The following is a 19924-nucleotide window of genomic DNA, read 5'->3' on the forward strand; positions in this document are numbered from 1 at the left end:
AAGGAATTGCACTAGAGTTGTAATAGTTTAAGGAGATTTGATTTTTGAGAGAAAACTAAGGGTTTGTTTGTTACGATTTTTTTTTTATTTTTTATTTTGAGTTGAAAAAGGTGGAGAAGCATGTCTGTTAGTAATGACTTATGCTTCATTAATTTTTGTGGGAAGTTCAAAATTGTATTTTTGAGAAGTTTTGTTGGGACTGTTTTTAAGTCAACAACAAAAAATGTATGAGAATGAAACGATGATTTCACCTCTAATTCTTTTTAACTCATAGATTAAACAATAAAATCAATTCTCTCTACTACTTCTTCATCAGCTTCTTTAACAAACATGATTCATTCTCCTAGACGCAGCTTTTCGGACTCAAGCTTCTACTTCTTCTAGACACAAAATCTTAAGCTTCCAAAGAAATCCAAGGTGAAGGAATGTATAGTGAGTTTGAAAACACGGGTTTTAAAATATTAATTAAAACCTGAAGGGGTATTTCTAAATCACCTCATTATTCTAAAAATAACGGAAACGAGAGCGAGGCCCAGAGAGGAGGCTGGGCTGACATACCCGCAGACATGTTTCCATCTCCACTTGATCTTTGCTTTCTCTTTAGAATCAAATGCCCCTCCAATCCTTTTTAAATTACGAAATTACTCTCTCGAAGGCGCGAACTCTTGTCTCAATAACCATGAAATCTCATCGTCACTATCTTTAAAAGACTCTTTTTTAGGGTTTCAAATATCTGAAACCAGTATTCGAATCTTAATTCTTAAAACGCCTTTTTTTAATTTTTATTTGTAGGTTTTTTGAATTTTCATCTGATAATGATGATATGTATATAATGGAAATTTAGGGTTAGGGTTTTGTTGATTCTTTGTTACAGACATGCAAATGGAGAGTTCTCGTAGATCCATTGATAGGTCGAGAGAACCAGGTTTGAAGAAACCTAGATTGGCTGTAGAAGTCGAACAAGATCGAAGTTTTAATGGCGTAGTCGATCGACAGAGAGTTGCAGTTGGTGCCGTTCCTGCAACAAGACCGCAACTTTCGAGATTTAGAGCGAACGAGAGTGATAAAAATGTAGAGAAACTTGATTCGGTTCGAGGTGTTCATCAGCAACAGCAACATCAAGAGCTCGTGAATCAGTATAAGACTGCTCTTGCAGAGCTGACCTTCAATTCGAAGCCGATTATCACTAATTTGACGATTATTGCTGGAGAGAATCTTCACGCAGCGAAGTGGATCACTGCCACTGTTTCTGCTAATATTCTTGAGGTGATTACGGTCTCGATCGTAACTGCTTGTGTTGATTTCAGCATTATCTTCAGCTTCTGGTGCCAATTTTTTTTCTTTAATTTTAATGTTAATATTTGTTCTGATATCTTTGTAAAAGGTAAATAGAAGAAAAGGAAAAGAAAACATCTTTTTTAGTGGAAGAAGACAGTCTGATCTCTGCGTTTTAGTGAATAAAGATTAAAATCTTACGGATTCTTATTTGTTTGTGAAGTAATTAGCATTTCGAATCACAACGGTAGCAATTTTGATGCATTTTGAATTGGTGGTAACTTGAAATGTGTACCCAAATGAAACACTTGGCTGAGACCTCCGCGGTCTTGATGTGATCTGCAATACTTAGAGGTCCTGTGTGAGCCACAATGGAATGTAAATAAAGGGTCTTGATGTGATCTGCAATACTTTGAAGTAGTCCTGTGTGAGCCACAACAGAATGTAAATAAGGGGTCAAATGTATCAATAATAAACTGTATGGTTATGAGATTAGCTTAATTCAGTCATTCTTAGGACTTATTTTTGTTTAGGCCAGTGTGGGAGATATAATTCAGTACGAGTGGTTTAGCCAACTTTGGCCTAAGTGCCTGACAATCATGCTCATCTGTTTTTGACATTCAGTTTTGTAGGACTTCACATTCCTTCACGTTTTCCTCGCTTGCTTGGATATGTGAGCATGATTATTTATGGTATTCCTCGTTTCTAGTAACTAGTAGAAGTAGACCCACTAAAGCTTAGATTATGTACTCGCTCAGAATGTCTCACTTGGAAAAAATGAGCTTTATGGGCCTTTTGGATGCCTTGAGGACTCACCATTCCAATAATAATATTTGTGCCACAAGGGTTTTTTCTTGTGAAAATATTCCAAGGATTCATCCTTCTTCATCAGGGTTCACTTACAAGTTTTGAGAATCTCTAAATGAACTTGCTTCTTTCTTTGTTCTCACATGGGACTTCACCATTATAAATTTTCAGTTTATCGCATTAATTATTTGAAAACATTTCTCCGTCATTTGGTTGATCTAATCTTGCATTTATTCGATTCGCAGGTTGCTAGTGAGCAAAAATTGCCTTCCCTGTATCTTTTGGATAGTATCGTAAAGAATATTGGAAGAGATTACATTAAATACTTTGCTGCTAAACTTCCTGAGGTTAGATTCTTTCGATCTGCCTGTGATGTCGTTTGTATTCATTCATGATAAAAGATAACATGTTTTTGTCTATTTTTCTGTTTATGATGAAGAATATTAAAGGGTAAAATGCTAATTATTTCCCAGTCCAAACAGTGTGGATGCCATCATTCTTTTATTTTTAAAGATTGGGTACTTTTATATCCTTCTAATTTGGTTTTCTTGAAGTTTTATTTGATGGCAGGTTTATTTATTTATTTGTTTTTTGTAAGAATAACTTTATTGCTGAAAAGCTAAGAATGTACAGAGGCAGTCTAGGTGATCGACCTCAAAGCAAAGAAAGCAAGAAAAGCTATCTGGAGCTCACAGACTCCCACCTAAATACAAACTCATCAAAAAATACACCCTTAAACACAAAAAAGAGTTTACACAAAAAAAATAACAGCCCAAGAATCGAAATTCTGATGTCCTAAGAAGAGGACTCGATCCCTTGGAAGATCCTCCTGTTCCTTTCCAACCTAATCCCTCAGCACATTGCAAATGGAAGGAGTCTCCACAAAATTTTCTTCCTTTCAGAGAACAGAGAAAGATCCCAAAATTTTCCTCTGACTCTTTTCTTCTGTAATTCTTTGCACTACCTTATTCCTTAATTTTGAAATGTCAGCTACGGATAAAAAATGTAATAGCTACTAGTATTTGTTTGTTATGTCATTTATTATCTTAGCGAGTTGCCAATTTTTATCATTATTTACATTTTTTTATTGGTACATGTTTCATTTATATACATTAACATCAATTACTTTTATAGGTGTTCTGCAAGGCATATAGGCAAGTTGACTCTTCAATACATTCTGGTATGAGGCATCTTTTTGGGACATGGAAAGGGGTTTTTCCTCCCGCCACTCTTCAGATGATCGAGAAAGAGCTTGGTTTCACACCTGCTATCAATGGATCATCTTCTGGTGGTGCAACGACTAAGCCTGATTCTCAGTCACAGCGACCACCACATAGCATTCATGTAAATCCCAAATATTTAGAGGCAAGGCAACGCCTTCAGCAGTCAAACAGGGTAACTGAAGTTCTACATATAATTTTGTTTGTATATTTGTGTTCCGTGAACTGAATATGATACACACACGTTGCTTGATTTATTTTGATATTCATCTTGCTCGCATCAATTTTCCTTTAATAGTATTATTTTCTGTTATTTATTGAACCCAAGCACTCAAAAAATATAAATTATTGCTTGGGGTCTCAAGAGTGTTTAGGAGTCAGATTCCATAGAGTGCTGTAATTGCTACGTTACGTTATTTAGTTAGTCTAGGTCTCTGACTTTATTAGTGGGCCCACAGTCGAAGACCACTTATTGAGCATAATCAATGCTATGTATGGCCTGCAACACTTGCCACATAATGTATATGACACAAACTTTTTAGGTGGAATGTATGATTATAGCCACTTTGAGTACTGCATGTAAGGTTTATTAAAGAAAACGATTTCTTGTAAAATGGGTTTGAGTAGGAAATTATCTTTTTCTTCCTTGATAAGTACTATCTTCATTAAGGGATATAACGGGAAAAAGTCCTAAGAAGGTACATGTCCAGCATTTGGACGTGTGATATCCCCAATTGAATATTAGTCGATAGTTCATACATGGGAAATGAGACAAGCTTCAAAAGTGTAAAGGGTATTGGCCATCGTAAGGTATCTATAGGTGGTGTTTTCTTAGACCATTTTTGAAATAGATGAAAATTTTCACAGGTTTCTCCCTTATGTTTACTCTTGGGGAGTTTAGAAAGACGTAATTTAATACAATTTTTTAATAGAAGTGCATGGGAGAAACTAGATTGTTTTGGTTAACCAAATTGGTTTATAATTGGAGGCTAAGAGAATGCCAAATGATTGAGGTTAAATTATTGTACTTACTTAAATAAACAAGGGCGATGTGCAAAATGGCACTAATTATTGTGGGATAATTTGATGAATCTCTGAAATTGTATGAGGGAATGATTTGGAAAAGCTTCAGAAAAGAAACATTGACATTATTAAGGTTATGTATAGAGTTAGAACAATACTGGGGGAGATGAGGGAGTTTCAAGTTGCAACACGTTCACACCAAGTACATGTACCACCATTTTCCTATAGTAATGGTATTGCTAGTTATTGTAATTATTGGTGTTTTGTTTTTTGTGATAGGTAAGAAGGTTAAAATGAGGTTTTGATTTTAGGCATATTGTCTTACCAGTCCTGGACTTTACCATGCCATATTCAAGGAGAGGTCCCTTGGTGTATGTTGTTTGTATATGATGTAGTGCTGCTAGATGAAACTGAAGAATAAGTAATTAGAAGTATGGAGGATACATTATAAACTATCGATTTTAAGATAAGAGTACTTCTTGGGCAAGTTTTGTGCTTTATTTTTTTTTGTTCAAAACGTGAATGTAATGGTATTTAACATAGTTAAATTTGCGCCAGGTTTATTGCATTATTTCGTTATTAGAACAATAACAAAGCCTCATCCCAAAGATTTGGGGTGGGCTATTTCATTGACTCAAAAACATAATTTAATTATGACTAGTTTCTTTTGGTGTTAGATATAATTAGACGAATAGTGAATCACTATTAAAAAAAGGGTTACTGAACAAAATAGTTATATTTTTTGGTTGTTTGGTTACGTCAGTTGATGCGGACATTGCTTCTTTTGCCTATGATTTTAGACATTGCAAACAACAAAAACGATTGGTTCTCTTTGAGGGGATCTAGATCTCCCAATACTACTCACAAAGTTTGATAAATATTCTTGGATAGTTTATTCACATCCGCTGATACCTTTAATACAAGGTTTCCCACATTTTACAAGGCTTCCATATTGAACCACTCCTAAAAATTAGAATAACTATCTCCTAAAAGATATCTCTACTGTCTGTCATCCCTTATCAATTTCTGTTTCATTCTCGAAGTAAAACACCTTATTTCCATAATCTGCCCCCACTATTTACATGGAAAATAACTACTTATTCCCACGAAAAAACAATCTATAAGAAATCTAAAACTAACTTATTCTTGTGAGCTATGATTCCATGCTCTAGATGCACCCAAACTACTCTACTCTAATCCCATAAACATGTATGCACGCATCATAAGTTTTGTTTTCATATAAGTTTCTTTCTTCCTTTCTTTAGGAGAACCCATGCATCATTTCCAGACTTTCTTCTTTTTCGTTAGTAAGATTTTAGACTTTATTTGTTGTTCACTTGGATTTATGTGATGAAGGCAAAGGGAACCAATGACAATGCTGGGACCATGGTTGCTCCAGTTGAGGGTGCAGAGAGACCTAGTAGAACAGCTACTAGTGGGAGTGAAAGGCCACGGGCAGATTTACCTGTTAAGATGCTTGTATGTAACATATTTACCTGCTTTTGCTAATGCTTCGTCTCCTTTTTCACATGGCTATAATTTGATTTGAATTGTGCAGGATCCTAGACGTTGTCAAAGAGAAGCATTAAGTGAACCTATTCGTGAGAAGAACACTGGTGCAGGATATGAAGATTATGAGTACAGTTCCGATCTTTCAAGGACTTCAGAGTTGGGAATTGGAAGAGCAGGTGAAAGGGTTACTGATCGAAATGGACTTGACAAGCCTTGGTATGGTGCTGGCAGCAATGCTGCAGAGACAACAGGTGGCCAAATGATTGGTTTTGACAGCCAGCATGAATTCTCAAAGTACCGAGCACCCAAATCTGCACAAAATGTTGCTCAGTTGCCACCGGTGAAGAGCATTGGAAATCGAAGCAGTATAGGAATGAATAAAAACTGGAAGAACTCCGAGGAAGAGGAGTACATATGGAATGATATGAACTCTAGATTGACTGATCATGGGGGGACTGATAGCTCAAGTAAAGATGGTTGGAATCCTGATGATGCAGAAAAGCTGGTAAGCTTTTATAGAGAAAATGACTGCTTTGGGAAATGAGTTTCTAGATATCGCTTGAAATGCATATTTGTACTTCTCAATTGGAGGAGTCATTTGGAGGGGAAAATAGATTTAAAATCCATGTTATGCTGCTTAACCTTGCTAATTGTTTCCCTTTTGATTCGTGCAGGAGGTTGAAGACAATCTCCCACAACCTCGTGATATTGGGTCATGGAGAGAAACTTCCACTGATTCATTATCAGAAGGACAAGCTGCACTTGGTCGTAAGACATCATCAATGTGGTCATCACAAGAACCACACTTGGATGGTTTGAAACACATCAGCGTAACTTCGAGAATTTCTCGTCAGTCGGAAGGCAATCCTAGCTCTCTTGATGGCTTATCAAGAAACATGGGCTCATCTTTGGGCCGGACAGGAATTCAAATTCAGAAGGGGCCAACACTTGGTGGCACTCCAAGCTTTCAACAATGGGATCAGCTCATACAACCTTCGTCACCATCCGGACAGTCCATGCACCAACATCCCCTCTCACCTTCGTCCTCAGCTCTTCAACAACATCATGAGTCACACAATTTAACTGAAAAAGATCATCTACAAACACCTTTGCTTGCAGGACAGTTGAATGAAACACCTCGTATTTCTCAAAATCATATTCGGCCTAGTACCTTGACCAATTTGCAGTCAACTCAGTCACAACCCCTTCAACATGTGCAGACTTCTACTCAAATTCATTTTCCTCAGCCAAGGCATCATAGTCCCTTCTCACAGCATTCAAATCCAGAGTCAGCACAGTCTCGACTATCTGGTCAAACCCATAAGCCATTGCCAGAACCTTTGGTTTTTGGAACTCTCCCAATGATGGGGCACTCTTCGTTTGGCCTTTCTAATAATCCCGTCACAGACATCCCGGTACAGTCGAGCACAGCTAGTTTGTTGTCTGCAGTTATGAAGAGTGGACTACTCTCAAACAATTCAGTCCCCAACCAGAGTTTTAAGGACTCGGGGGCATTGCCATCACAATTGCATATTCGGCCCCCTTTGCCAAGCGGACCTCATCCTACTCGGCTCGCTACATCCTCTGCTCCCATGGTTGCACTAACTTCTGTTTCGGGTCCCACTTCACATGGTAGCACATCAACAGCCCTGCCTCCACTTCCACCTGGGCCTCCTCCAGCCCCTCATACAGGTGGCACATCACAAACGTCGAATGTTGCTAGTTCTGTGCCAAACCCACTTTCAAGTCTTTTGAGCACATTAGTCTCAAAGGGCTTGATATCTTCACCTGCAAAGGAGTTACCAACTCTAACTTCTTCAAATCCATCTTCCCTAACCAGCCCTACTTTATCTTCTGCCGCTAAGAATACTACTATCTTGTCTCAAGGCATGATGACAGAGATGAAAGACCTTATTGGCATTGAGTTTAAACCTGAAGTCATTCGAGAATCTCATCCATCAGTGATCAATAGTCTCTTTGATGACCTTCCACATCAATGCAACTTATGTGGGCTTCGGCTAAAACTTCAAGAACGACTTGATCGACATTTGGAGTGGCACGCTTCAAAGAAGCCTGAACCAAATAATTCCGATGGAGTTTCAAGGAGATGGTTCGCGAGTTTGGGTGACTGGGTTACCGGGACTACGTCTACTGATTCTGCAGAAGGGTGGGTCGAAACATCAGATAAGAGTGAACCCTTGGTTCCCACAGATGAATGCCAGTGTGTTTGTGTGTTATGTGGGGAGCCTTTTGAAGATTTTTATTGTCATAAGAAGGATGAATGGATGTACAAAGGAGCGGTGTATATGACCATTCCGGATGTGGACGGTGATATTGGAAGTACAGATGGAAATGTTGCTCAGGGTCCGATTGTGCACGCCAACTGTATATCACCAACTTCAGCCTATGAATTGGGAATGTCTGAGAATGCTAAACTGGTATTGTTCTTGCTCTTTTTATATAGAGGATATATCTGCATGTCTGACCTCTATACTGGTTTTTCAATGCCACATACGTAGTGTTAGTCAGAGGGTTTGGAGCTGTCGTTTGAGAGGTCCAACCGTAAAATCTCCTTTGAAAAAAAAAAAAAATTTCTGATTCGGATTATCTTAATCATATGGCTCTAGTATTTGGTCTGAATGTTTGGTCCTTATTTCCTACATAAATTGTTTTTTGATCCTTTCTTTTGGTTGTTACTTTTGCAGGAAATGAGGGATGCATGATGCTATTAAAGTGAAACACACACAATTTACTGGTACAGCTGATGGAGCAAATCCAGGTTTACTCGGACTTGGTAACAATTGTGTGGTTCTCATTATATTAATAACCTGGATCGAAAAATGAGGCTGAAGGCTGAGTTGCCCTGATTGATTATCTCCTCTTTTTCTGCATTTGAAAGAAGAAAAAATATACCCACAGATTCACATTTCAGCTTTCTTCTCTTATTTGTTGAGATTATGTTTCGTGTTTTAGTTTTGCCTTACTGAAGTGGGTTTATGCTTATTAATTCTCCACCATCCGATGCTTGAAACCTAGATACATCTCGTCCTCCCTATGCAATCAGTTCTACACTTCTTTGAATCTTGAGTGCATCAAGAAAGTATCTCACATCGAACCAAAGAAGACATACTTTTGTATCATTAATACTAACCAAGAAACAATGAAACTTGCATAAATTTTGGTTCTTTTTTAAGCCTGGTTTCTCAAAACAACAGCGTTTCTGAAGACAGTAAGTGGATTTGAGTATATATATTCTGCTTCATGGCTGAATGATTATTATTGTATTCTGTTCACAATTGTTATCTTGGTGGATGTTTGAACAGTTAGAACTTGAAACCATTCTATTTATAAATGTGAGTCGTGATAATCTGACGCCCCCATCGCATAACCGTAGATCATTTACCTTTGGATACACAAGAAAAAGATTTATGATTTTGTGTATCCCGAGGCAAATGATCTATGGTTCTGTGTTGGGGGGAGTTGTCAAGCTCTTTTTTTTCCTTTGTTAGTGAAAGAAAAGGCCCAAAGTTTCTATGACTTGGTGTTGGTAGTAAGGTAGAAGTTGGTTTTATATAGCCATTTAAAATAGTGACTTAAACAACCCATTTTTTCTTGGTAAAGTCTTTCTTTCTTAATGCCCCCTCACCTTATAAAAAGATCAAAATCAATCGAGATGGGTCATACAAATCATCGAGTCAATCATTTAAATAATCAATCTTGATGATTTTGAGTCGGTCTCAATGGTTTATGTTCAAAAGATTGACGATATATAACCATTGATCTCGACACTTGTAAAAGTTGGATTCAAAGGGGATGAGGTCAAGCTAGTGCCAAAAAATTAGGGATATTTAAAAGGAAATCCCTCCATCTGGTTACATTAAATAATTTACCCTTTGATTAAAGATGAAAATTATCAACAGCTGGCCCACCTCTTGGCACATTTCAACCCGAGCAGCGAGCCTGAATCATTAACCCAAGTTCAACCTTAGCGTGAGCTTTTAATTTTGGGTGAGTTGGACTCGTTGAAGAAGCCTACTTTTATTTTGATTAGCAAAGAAATCTATATCTTAAAAATAAATAATTAATATAATAATATTTAAATATTATTATATAGTACCAGTTCGGATTTAGATGGGTTGTCCGAACCCCCAACCCGAGCTTAACTAGTATATCATTGGGTTATTTAGGTATAACTCTCCCCATTTGAGATTTTCCTCTGTTTGGGGTACTTCTTGATCTCACTATTAATGGAAAATGACCCAAATGCCTTGTTCTCGGCATCTAACCAAAAACAAGAAAAGCTCCCAAAAATATCTATCATTTTCAAGAACTTGAATCTATACACTTCGTTTCCCATATGTCAATTTTAATACCATCTTGGCTCTTGAAAACCATTGATTTTTTTATTTATTTATATTTAATCCATAATCTGTTCATTTTCTATTTCTGCAAAATTCTATCTTGTTCTAAGGTTTGAGGGTTTATTAGAAGTTGAAGACATACTAGGGCATTTAGATCATTTTTATAAGTCTCTCATTAAAGACGGATGTCAAGAGGTATGGCTTTAATTTGAAAGCACCGTTGGCATCTCAAATATTCATCATGGTTTTAAATCTCTTTTGAGACCGAGACATCTTGTCTGATACGTCTCGATATCGTCCATCAACGAGATGGATAGACAAGTCAAATGTATCAGATGAGATTTAAAATCATGGTTCATTTTTCTCAATGTTAAAAGATATGAGACATCAAAATGAATTTTAAAACCATGATATCTCCCCATTCTTTTTTCATAAACTTTTTTGAAAAATACAAATAAAAATTTACTTTGCCTTAAGGGATTGATTTTTACCACTCCAAAATCTGTTCATAAAGGTGATTCACCGACTTTCTTAGAAAAAAAAAGAAAAAAAGAGTTGTGCTGGAGTGACTCAGCGGGGGATAGACAGGGAACACACTTTGATGTGGTGGTGCGCTCATGTCCGTAGATGCATTTTACTCATATATGGGAGAAAATGCATCTATGAGCATGCACGCCATCACATCAAGATGTCCTCGTATGTCTCCCATGAAGTCACTCCAGCATTAATAATAATAAAAAAAATCAGAGAAAATTCTATAAGGCCAAATCAATCAATCAATTCTCCTTCCACTCAAGAAATACATGTCAAACTGTTGAAGTGCTCCAATAATAACGATTAGGTTTTAAAACACATTTGTTTCCATTTCTTCCTTTCTCTTCTCCAATAAGTAAGAAATTTGCTTTAGAGTAAGATTGTTACATCCCTCATCAAGACTAAAAAGAAAAATTTGAGAATCTCTAATGGGTAGGTGGGTATGAATTGGACTAAACCCAATCATCCTTCATACGTGAGGTATGAATATCATCGTTGTGGTCGTCATCATTATCATCATCTATGCCTTATCACAATTATTGGTGGAATTTATCATTCAACTTTATCAAGAATTGTATAATATGTTTTTAGTCAAGATGTATTTTTATGTTCCTCCCTATCTTGCTTTATATCATTTTCAACTTTCTTGTTGTTTTCTTGGGTTTTTGAACCCTATCTTGTAACTTTCTTAATTATTGATCAAATTATTGCTCTCATGTATAGTTTCGATCGATTGAATTCAAGGTAATTTAGTATACAAATTCGACAAAGATCAATCTATCAAGTTGACTACGCAAGGGATACATGTTGGGTCAGAGTGGAAACTCAACTGAAATTTATTAAATAGTCATTTTTACAGGGTAAAAGTAGTTGTGATTTTAAAATTTACCAGTATTAAAATTTATTTTATTATAGGTAAAGTATTGAAGACTTTCAAAATCATGGACTCTTGCCATTTGTGCATTTTGTTACTTGTCAAAAGAATTTTAATTTTTTTTAAATATTATTATAAATAAATTATTTTGAATGCATTAATTAATAAATCCAAAACTTCTTTTATAAGTTAAGAAAATTATTTCATGTGAATTTAGTATAAAAAATTCTCTCTGTACATCCTCATAAATATGTGCAGTTGTGTATCCCAAGGAAAAATAATCGATGTTTCTAACACATGCCACATCAGGGGGGCTCAGAAAATTATTGAGTTCAACTCGAGTTTTAAAACATTGAACTCAAGCCCCAAACTCACCCACCAAGACAAAAACTTTGATTTAGCCTTGCATCAAAGGACCATCAATTAGCTTTGTTTATTAAAAAAAAACTAAGAGATATTTACAAAAAATTGCAGGTTTAAAGCCGCAATCTCATAGGTATTAAGTGACTATCTCGCAAATTTTGCTAGTTTTAACGAGGTTGTCGCTATGCAAACCGCTTAAATTGTAAGAATTAAAATGATTAGTTAACTGAAATTGTAATTTCATCAAATTTGGCTCATGAAATGGTAATTTACCCAAACATTTATTAGCTTTATGAAAGGTGGGTCTCTTTGTTTATTGGAGTTGAGAAGTGGTTCCTTTAGCCAATTGTAACCTTTTTTTTCCCTTTTTCCCATCCAGATAAATTAAGCAAGATTCTTTTAATTTATTGTCACCAACTTTTACTCACAAACCTAACTTTCTCTTAAGAAGTTAAATATAATATAATTTATTGAAGCTGTGCCCTTTATCTTTCTCTCACAAGTCACAAATGCAACTTAATTTCCCAAAACTCACCCATATAAAAGGAGAACCATCACAAAATTTTGAGACTAAACTAGTTTAGAAACCAAAACCTTGTAGATTAAATCATCAACACTACACAAGACAAGTACAAATAGTAACATTCATGTCCATACTATGGTGTAGGAGTTTACATATTCATCATCAAAATGAGATATATTTAGTTCCAAATCTAGCATATGGGTATAGTTCAGAAACATTAATTAAAAACTCTAAAAGACTAATGGATTTCTAAAAGTAGTTAAATAGAAGCTATGGGACTTCATATTGTTCTTGGAAACCTAAGGCTTGTGGTGTTGGGTGTAGATGTAGTCTAAGTGAGCTTCTGCCATCATCCTCCTCTTTAAGCATTCTTCATCTCCTTTCTCACAATGCTCTAAACCCATTATCTGTTAAAAGAAAAGGGCAAAACCACAACAACAAAAAATTAAAAAAATTAAAAAAAAAGAAGAAGAAAGAAAGATAGAAAGAAAGAAAGAAAAAAGATGAACAAATGAAAGAGAAGAACTCACATTTGATGAGTCTTCTTGTTCTATCTCTACTAGTGGACCCATTTGAGGCAACCCATGAACATTAATCTTCTCTTCACCTATAAACAAAAGAAAATATATGAGCTCTATAGTAAATAACAGAGAAAGATAGAAAAAGATTGAAAGAAGAAGATATCTTTCTAACCTTGTTTTGACATTAAGAGTCGAGCATTTGTTGTTGAGTAGGAAAAAAGAAGAAAAATAAGTAGAAGAAAGATGAGAAGCCCATGAGAATGGAAGCTTTGCTTCATGGATTCTGCTTCAGTTTCCAAAGAAGAGATGATCAAAGGAGATATAGAGAGAAAGAGAGAGGAAGATAAAGTGTTGGGTGTTTGGTGTTGGTGAAGGTGAAGGCATCAGATATAAATACTAAATACATGCAAGAGAGGCAACTAAGTACTCTGTAGGTCACATGAAGCTCGTAAGCATCATTGGGTGGGTGGGCCCACCAATTAGAGAGAGAGAGAGAGAGAGACGTGTGGGAGCCTTCATTGTTGTTGTTGACATATGTGGAGAACTGGGGTTTGGCGTTTGGACCACTGTGGAAAGTGACAGTGACACACCCACTATTTCTCTCTCCACTCCAAATGGAAAAAAGCTATTGAACAGTGTCAACTAGTCAACCTTTTGGACTGTAATGCTGACAGCTGTTTTCCAATTCAAATGTTTTACTTTTTTACTTTCTAATCTTTAACACGTGTCAAAGACCCAAAAGCCTTTGGAACTGAGTAAAATTTTGATGCACTCATGATTGTCAACATGCTAAGGAGAATTTACCTATTATGAGACACGTTATTAGAGAATCTTCATATTTGATTAATGTAAAAAATATAGGTCCTATGTGATACACTTCTCTACTCAAGAGCAAAAGCTCAATCTCTTCCCGTAAAAGTAAAAAATTTCTTCGTGGAAGAATAGGTTCTTGGAGCTTCTCAACAAAGAATAAAAAATCTCTCCCCGCAAGAGCAAAAATTCCTTTGCACAAGAGTAAAAACTTATCCAAACGTTTGCTAACTCCCCACAGGAGAAGAAGTCATCAAAAAACTCTATCCAAACACATAGATAATTATTTCTTCTCAAATAACTTTAAATCTATTTTACTTTTTTACAAGCTTATAACATGGGTTGGATCTGCGTATATTCGTATTCAAAAAAATTATTTGGATTTGGATTTAGATCGATCTGGAATTGACTCAAATCATATTGACTAAAATCATTTCTATCTTTGACTCAAGTTTGATAGGATAATTTTGAAATATTTGACATTTTTTTAAATCTATTTTACTTCTTTACAAGCTTACAATAGTATTTTATTTTACCATTATACCCTCACTCGTTTTATAAGAATCCATGCCGCAAACAATATGATAAAATGATACTTTGAAATGCTTAAGTATAGTTCTCAAAGCAATACATATTCACATTCAGGCTGATCTTGGGATGGATCGATTCATATCTAATCCATATCTCAGTTGGGCTAATTTTTTTATTCAGATCTACTTCCGTGATTCAAATCTATTAAATTTGATTTTTAGATCACTTGGATTTTAGGTCAAGAATCAATCATGAAACATATCAAATATAATAGCTCATACAATCGTCCACAAAAAAAAAAAAATAAAAAAAAATCTAGTGTTTGTAGGTGAATCTAAACACACATTTAGATTGATTATTGTTTTAATCACTAAATTTTAGCATTTTATGAGATGATTTTCACTCTATATTTTGGCATTTTTAGGTACTTGGATAAATTAGATACAAGTGGTATCTTTACATTAATGGGTCTGTGGGCCCAAAAAAATTGCCACGTGGAATTTAGAGGCAGGTGTCATCAACGTTTATGTGTCCCTGGGTCCATCAAACTGCACTCTTTGAAAAAAAAAAAAAAAACTCAAATCCGCAATAATTAAGAAATAAGAAAGAGAACATTGAATATTTTTATAAGTTAATATGACACTATGAGAGTGCATGAACAACGGCTGCCACGTGCAGGCAACCCATGTAAGCACACCATATACATGTATTATAACAGCACTTGAACATACATATAAAAGACAAGTAAATAGATTTGATTTGGTTTCTTAAATATAAGAGTTGGGTTTATCTTAAATGGGGATTAGATGATGCCTGTCTTTTCGAAGGCTATTCTCTTGAGAAGTGGGATGGAAGAAAGAGAGAGAGAGAGAGAGAGAGGATAGATGTCTGCTAATACATGACAAATCTGATTAAAAAAAATAAAAATAGTGAGAATGCTTTTTAGATTTTAGACCAAAGTAATGTGATCACTAACAATAATGTAGTGTAATAGATATTATTAATCTTGACACACTAGTCTTCCTTCCATCACAAGTTCACAAATAAATAAATAAAAGTCTGCCACATTATTTGGATCCACTTAACTTCATGTATTTGCTTTTTGGAGCACTTGATTAGCATTTGTGCTCTCTGAATCCACATATGGATATGTTAATAAGACTCATGATGATGCTAAGATGGCACCAATGTACCCTTAACAACTCCCATACTTTATATGTGGCCCATTGCATTACAAAATCTAAGATGTCAAATAGTGGCAAAGTGTAGAAACCACTCTTGATATTATTTGTTGAGTGGCACTAATAGAATTTTGGCTGTGCTTTCGTGCTATATTAAAATCACATTGGTATTGGACACTTCACACACTACAAGTTAGACATGACGAGAGAGAATCCTCTTATACATTGATTGAGTACATTTATAGAAATTGCAAATTGACTAAGTATACATCAACCGGTTTTATCATAACGTTTCAACAAGTCAGTGGAGTCAATAGTCATTTCATCGACTTTCAAGAGTCGATGATGATTCTTCACATAGTGTCATAGTTACTCCTGTCATTGATTATTGGATAAACTCTGTGGAGGGACAAAATTCTCTCCCATTTAGATTGTTCATTCGCACTAATCGACACACATCTCGAGACAGACACATGACAATATTTGAGGTGTAATTCTATCTAAATTGAGAAGGATCCTAATTTGTAAGGAATTTTCACTTTTAGATAATTATTAAATTTTGATATTGGTACATATAGAAATTATAATCTAACTAGGGTTAGGGTTTCTTTACAAGGGTTTAGTTTTTTTCCCCTGTATTTAAAGGGTTAAAGGCCATTGTATAAAAAGGAAAAGAGGGGAAGAAAAAAGAAGAAGAGCAGATCATGTAACATAAAGATTCACTATAGTGGAATGACTCCCCGAACCCTCAGATGTAGGTATTTTTGTTGAACCACGTAAGAAATCCCTTATCTTCTCTGTTTTATTTTATTTATTTTATGATTTATACATGAAATCTTGATTTGGATCAAGATCTCAAAAAGGATGCTTAAAATTACATCTACAAAAACTAGATCCTCTTTCGATAATCAAATGTATCATCAATAATTATTTAATGTTGTTGATAGTAAATGACTCCACTTCGTAACTTCCTAGGATGTCAGATTGACCTCCGAGTTACTATCAATACAACCCTCACCTTGTAGGGCTTGCAAAAAAACTCCTAAATCCATCCTCTGAACCGTTATTTAAGAGTTTACCAGTTGACTTGGCCAATTGGTTTCCCTTATTCCTTGCTTTAATTAGTATTGACCATTGTTTGCAATAGAATCTCTATTACATGTTTTGGGTTTTCAAAAAACAAAACAAAAATGATTGGATTCTAAATTCCAATCCTAAATGAAATTCCCATAAAAGTTAACATGATAAATAAATAATTTTATTATTTACAATCTTCTTGATGCATGGTGAGGAAACATAATTGAAATAGAAAATATTGACTCTTTCTCTTCACCCTATAAATAAAGGTAATTCATCATCATAAAAGAAAGATTAATGCTAAAGTCCTCGATGGAGGACATCTTAACATGATGGCCTGCGCATGCCCGTTGATGCATTTATCCGAGATACGAATAAAACACATCTACGGACATGTGCGCACCACTACCTCAAGATGTCCCCCGCTGAGGTCACTCCAACATGAATCTAAAAGAAAATATATGCCCTTTTGTGAATAAGGAAAGATGAGAGAGAAGGTGAGTCCTGAGAATACCATGGTTGTCACTGGATCAGGCTGGGATTGGACCAAGTCGATTTGGGACCAATCATTAAAAATTGACACGCATCCAATAAGAACCAAATTGAACCCTTGTTATAAATCTGATTTCATAAAAAAATATAAATAAATTATATATATTAAATAAAACATATAATATAATTTGCATAATTTCTCACATTTCACCATATTGAAACTCTATCAGATTGGGACATAATTAAAAGGAAAGAAAGGTTATTATGCCAAAATTCTCAATCTAGATCTTAAATTATGGCATGTGAATGGATAGGATTTTGGGTTTGATTTGATTCATCGACAGCCCAACTTATAACCATTGGAAAAAAATAAAATATAGAGAGATTTATAGGCTAGACTTATATGTTGCAATTTTATTACAAGAACTCCCACTACAGTAAAATAGGGATATAGCGACAGTCGCTGACCGTGGCTATAGGGGATAAAACCGTCGCTATAGGGGATAAAATCGTCGCAAATACATATAGCAATAGCTACTCCAGCCGTCAATGGTCGTCACTAAAACCTCCGATGCTATATGTATTATCAACGGTCAACGATAAAATAATACATACGCAGCAAGTTCTTTCTGTACACGCACTGCTTCCACTTCGACAACCATTTGTGCCTTCTTAACGGTTTCATATAGATTTTGCATATTTTCAAAAACTCCAGCATCATTTCTATCTAGAAATGCGAGAAACTCAAGAAGAAGAAAAACAAGAACATTCACATCTAACGAAGTACATTTAGGCATTTAGCAAATACAAACAAGAAATATTTAGAAATTAACAATACATCAAGTAACATAAGGAACACACAAATTTGTTTAAAACCCAAACAAACAAGAAACAAGACACCATTTTCAATCAACAAGAAGAGCAGAACAACAATCAAATTTAGATCAAACAAGAATAACAGAACAACAATCAAATTCAATCAACAAATGGGATGAACAAATAATCTGAAACATTGGAACAATAAAAATGGCATTGAACAACAACAATCCTTCATTCAATCTTGCAATCTGTGAAAATAAGAAAAAAAATAAAATCACAAGCATTGAAAATCACAATTTTCCACATGGTTGAGGCATTGGAAGTAATATATTTCAAAACATGACAAACAAATTACAGCATAACAGAAAAATCTAGGGTTTAGGTAATCAATTGGAGAGAAAAATCAACAAAATATGCAAGAAAACATACATTTTCTGTCAAGGGAAGTCTTGACATGGTTTAAATCAGATTCCGTGAGAGAGTGAGATCAGAATGGTTATCGAGTTTTCGACTTTAAGAGTGTTTGAGTTTGAGACGATAGACATAGAGGTTTTTCAATTTTGAGACGAGAAACGGAGGGAGTGATTCAGTGGGACGCGTCTTAAAGTACTCTATAACGACGGTCAAAATCTGACCGTCACTAAAAGTCGCAGCTATTTCTCTTTTTTCCTGTAGTGTCCCTTATCTATTGCAATTTTATCAAGTTTGTTACTGACAAACCTTACTTTTATGAATCGGGCTAGCAAGACTAACTTACTAAGACTTGGATAGTGGGGCACATATGGATTATCAAATTGGCAATCCAACAACACAGTCTTCTAGATTTCATGGAAAAACTCATATTCAAAGAAAAAAAATTCAAAAAACAATCATTTTTTAACTTTATCAAGAATCGTAATAATTTGACTCCCCCACATGGCATATTAAAAATACTCTCTTGACATGGCATGTGTTAGAACCATAGATTGTTTTGCCTCGGGTTAAAAATAAATATGTGCAATTGTGTATCTCGAGGCAAAAAATTCTATGATTCTAGCATATGCCACATCATGATCGTATTTTGAGTATGCCATGTGGGGGAGTCAGAAAATCAGTACTCCTTTATCAAAGGTGTTGAAAGGATGGTTTTAAAACTCGTCCGAGACCGAAATGTATCGCCCGAGTTAACTCGGTATTAGAGATGAACGAGACCAACTCACAAAGTCACTTTTTTGACTGAGATATAGGACTCATGTTCAATTTTTTAATTTTTTGAACGAGACATCTCAAACGTATCGGAAAACTCATCCGAGACGACTAAGTATTGGGCCTATACGAGACAAGACGCGAAATCGAGTTTTAAAATCATGGTTGAAAGTGGATGGCGGACTCCCAAATTTAAAACTAAAATTCAACAATGAAAATTTATTTATTTATTTTTTGGATTTCGTTTTCAAAGTACTTAAAATTTTGTCCTTTGAATCATATCATGTTTTGGCTGCCACAAATTGATTGATCCACTCTAGGGTATGTTAAGTAACAAATTAAGAGCAACTCCAACATTTTTGAAAAAAAAAATCTTATATCATCTATAATATGAAAAGAAATGATAAAATAAATCGGTTCCAAGTACTCGTAGGTGACCATTGGATAGAATCTAATGGTTCCAGTTCCTATCGATTCGATTCCATTTTAGACCTGGCTCTAATCGATTCTAATAAAAAGGGAATCAGAACCAGGGTTTTTGGTTCTGATTCAATTTTGATTAAATGGGTACCCATTGACACCCCTACTCTCATTACATGTAGTGAGACTTTGTCTCAATTTTTGTGCTAATTACTTTAACTCTGACATCTAGAGAGTGTTGGACTCATATGTTTACATTTGATTATTTATAATAAAGAGCCTTGACATCTAAAGAGTTGTTGTAGTTGCCCTAAGGGCATCATAGTTGAATTTTTTGACGTAGATCTCATTCAAGGTTTGCTGGGTAACAAAACTTGATAAAGTAAGGTTTGGTGG

The 19924-nt window shown here is 35.2% G+C and overlaps 1 protein-coding gene and 1 long non-coding RNA gene across 2 annotated transcripts; one reads left to right on the forward strand and one right to left on the reverse strand.

Moving 5' to 3' along the window:
- Positions 1 to 488: 488 nt before the first annotated feature.
- Positions 489 to 9124, forward strand: LOC147384898 (polyadenylation and cleavage factor homolog 4-like). Its single transcript, XM_086425432.1, has 7 exons — positions 489 to 1266; positions 2328 to 2429; positions 3217 to 3477; positions 5682 to 5804; positions 5884 to 6342; positions 6512 to 8275; positions 8543 to 9124. The coding sequence occupies exons 1-7, from the start codon at positions 877 to 879 to the stop codon at positions 8558 to 8560; spliced, it is 3117 nt and encodes a 1038-aa protein (XP_086281558.1). The 5' UTR covers positions 489 to 876; the 3' UTR covers positions 8561 to 9124.
- A 3712-nt stretch (positions 9125 to 12836) lies between these two features.
- Positions 12837 to 13395, reverse strand: LOC147384899 (uncharacterized). The gene is made up of 3 exons (XR_015172403.1): positions 13186 to 13395; positions 13023 to 13099; positions 12837 to 12899 (listed from the first exon to the last, which is right to left on the reverse strand). It is a non-coding gene; the product is annotated as an uncharacterized LOC147384899 (long non-coding RNA).
- Between the last annotated feature and the right edge of the window lie 6529 nt (positions 13396 to 19924).

The sequence above is a fragment of the Akebia trifoliata genome, chromosome 15, assembly GCF_017979445.1.
Source record: "Akebia trifoliata isolate Shusen 1 chromosome 15, ASM1797944v1, whole genome shotgun sequence".
Lineage (NCBI taxonomy): Eukaryota > Viridiplantae > Streptophyta > Magnoliopsida > Ranunculales > Lardizabalaceae > Akebia > Akebia trifoliata.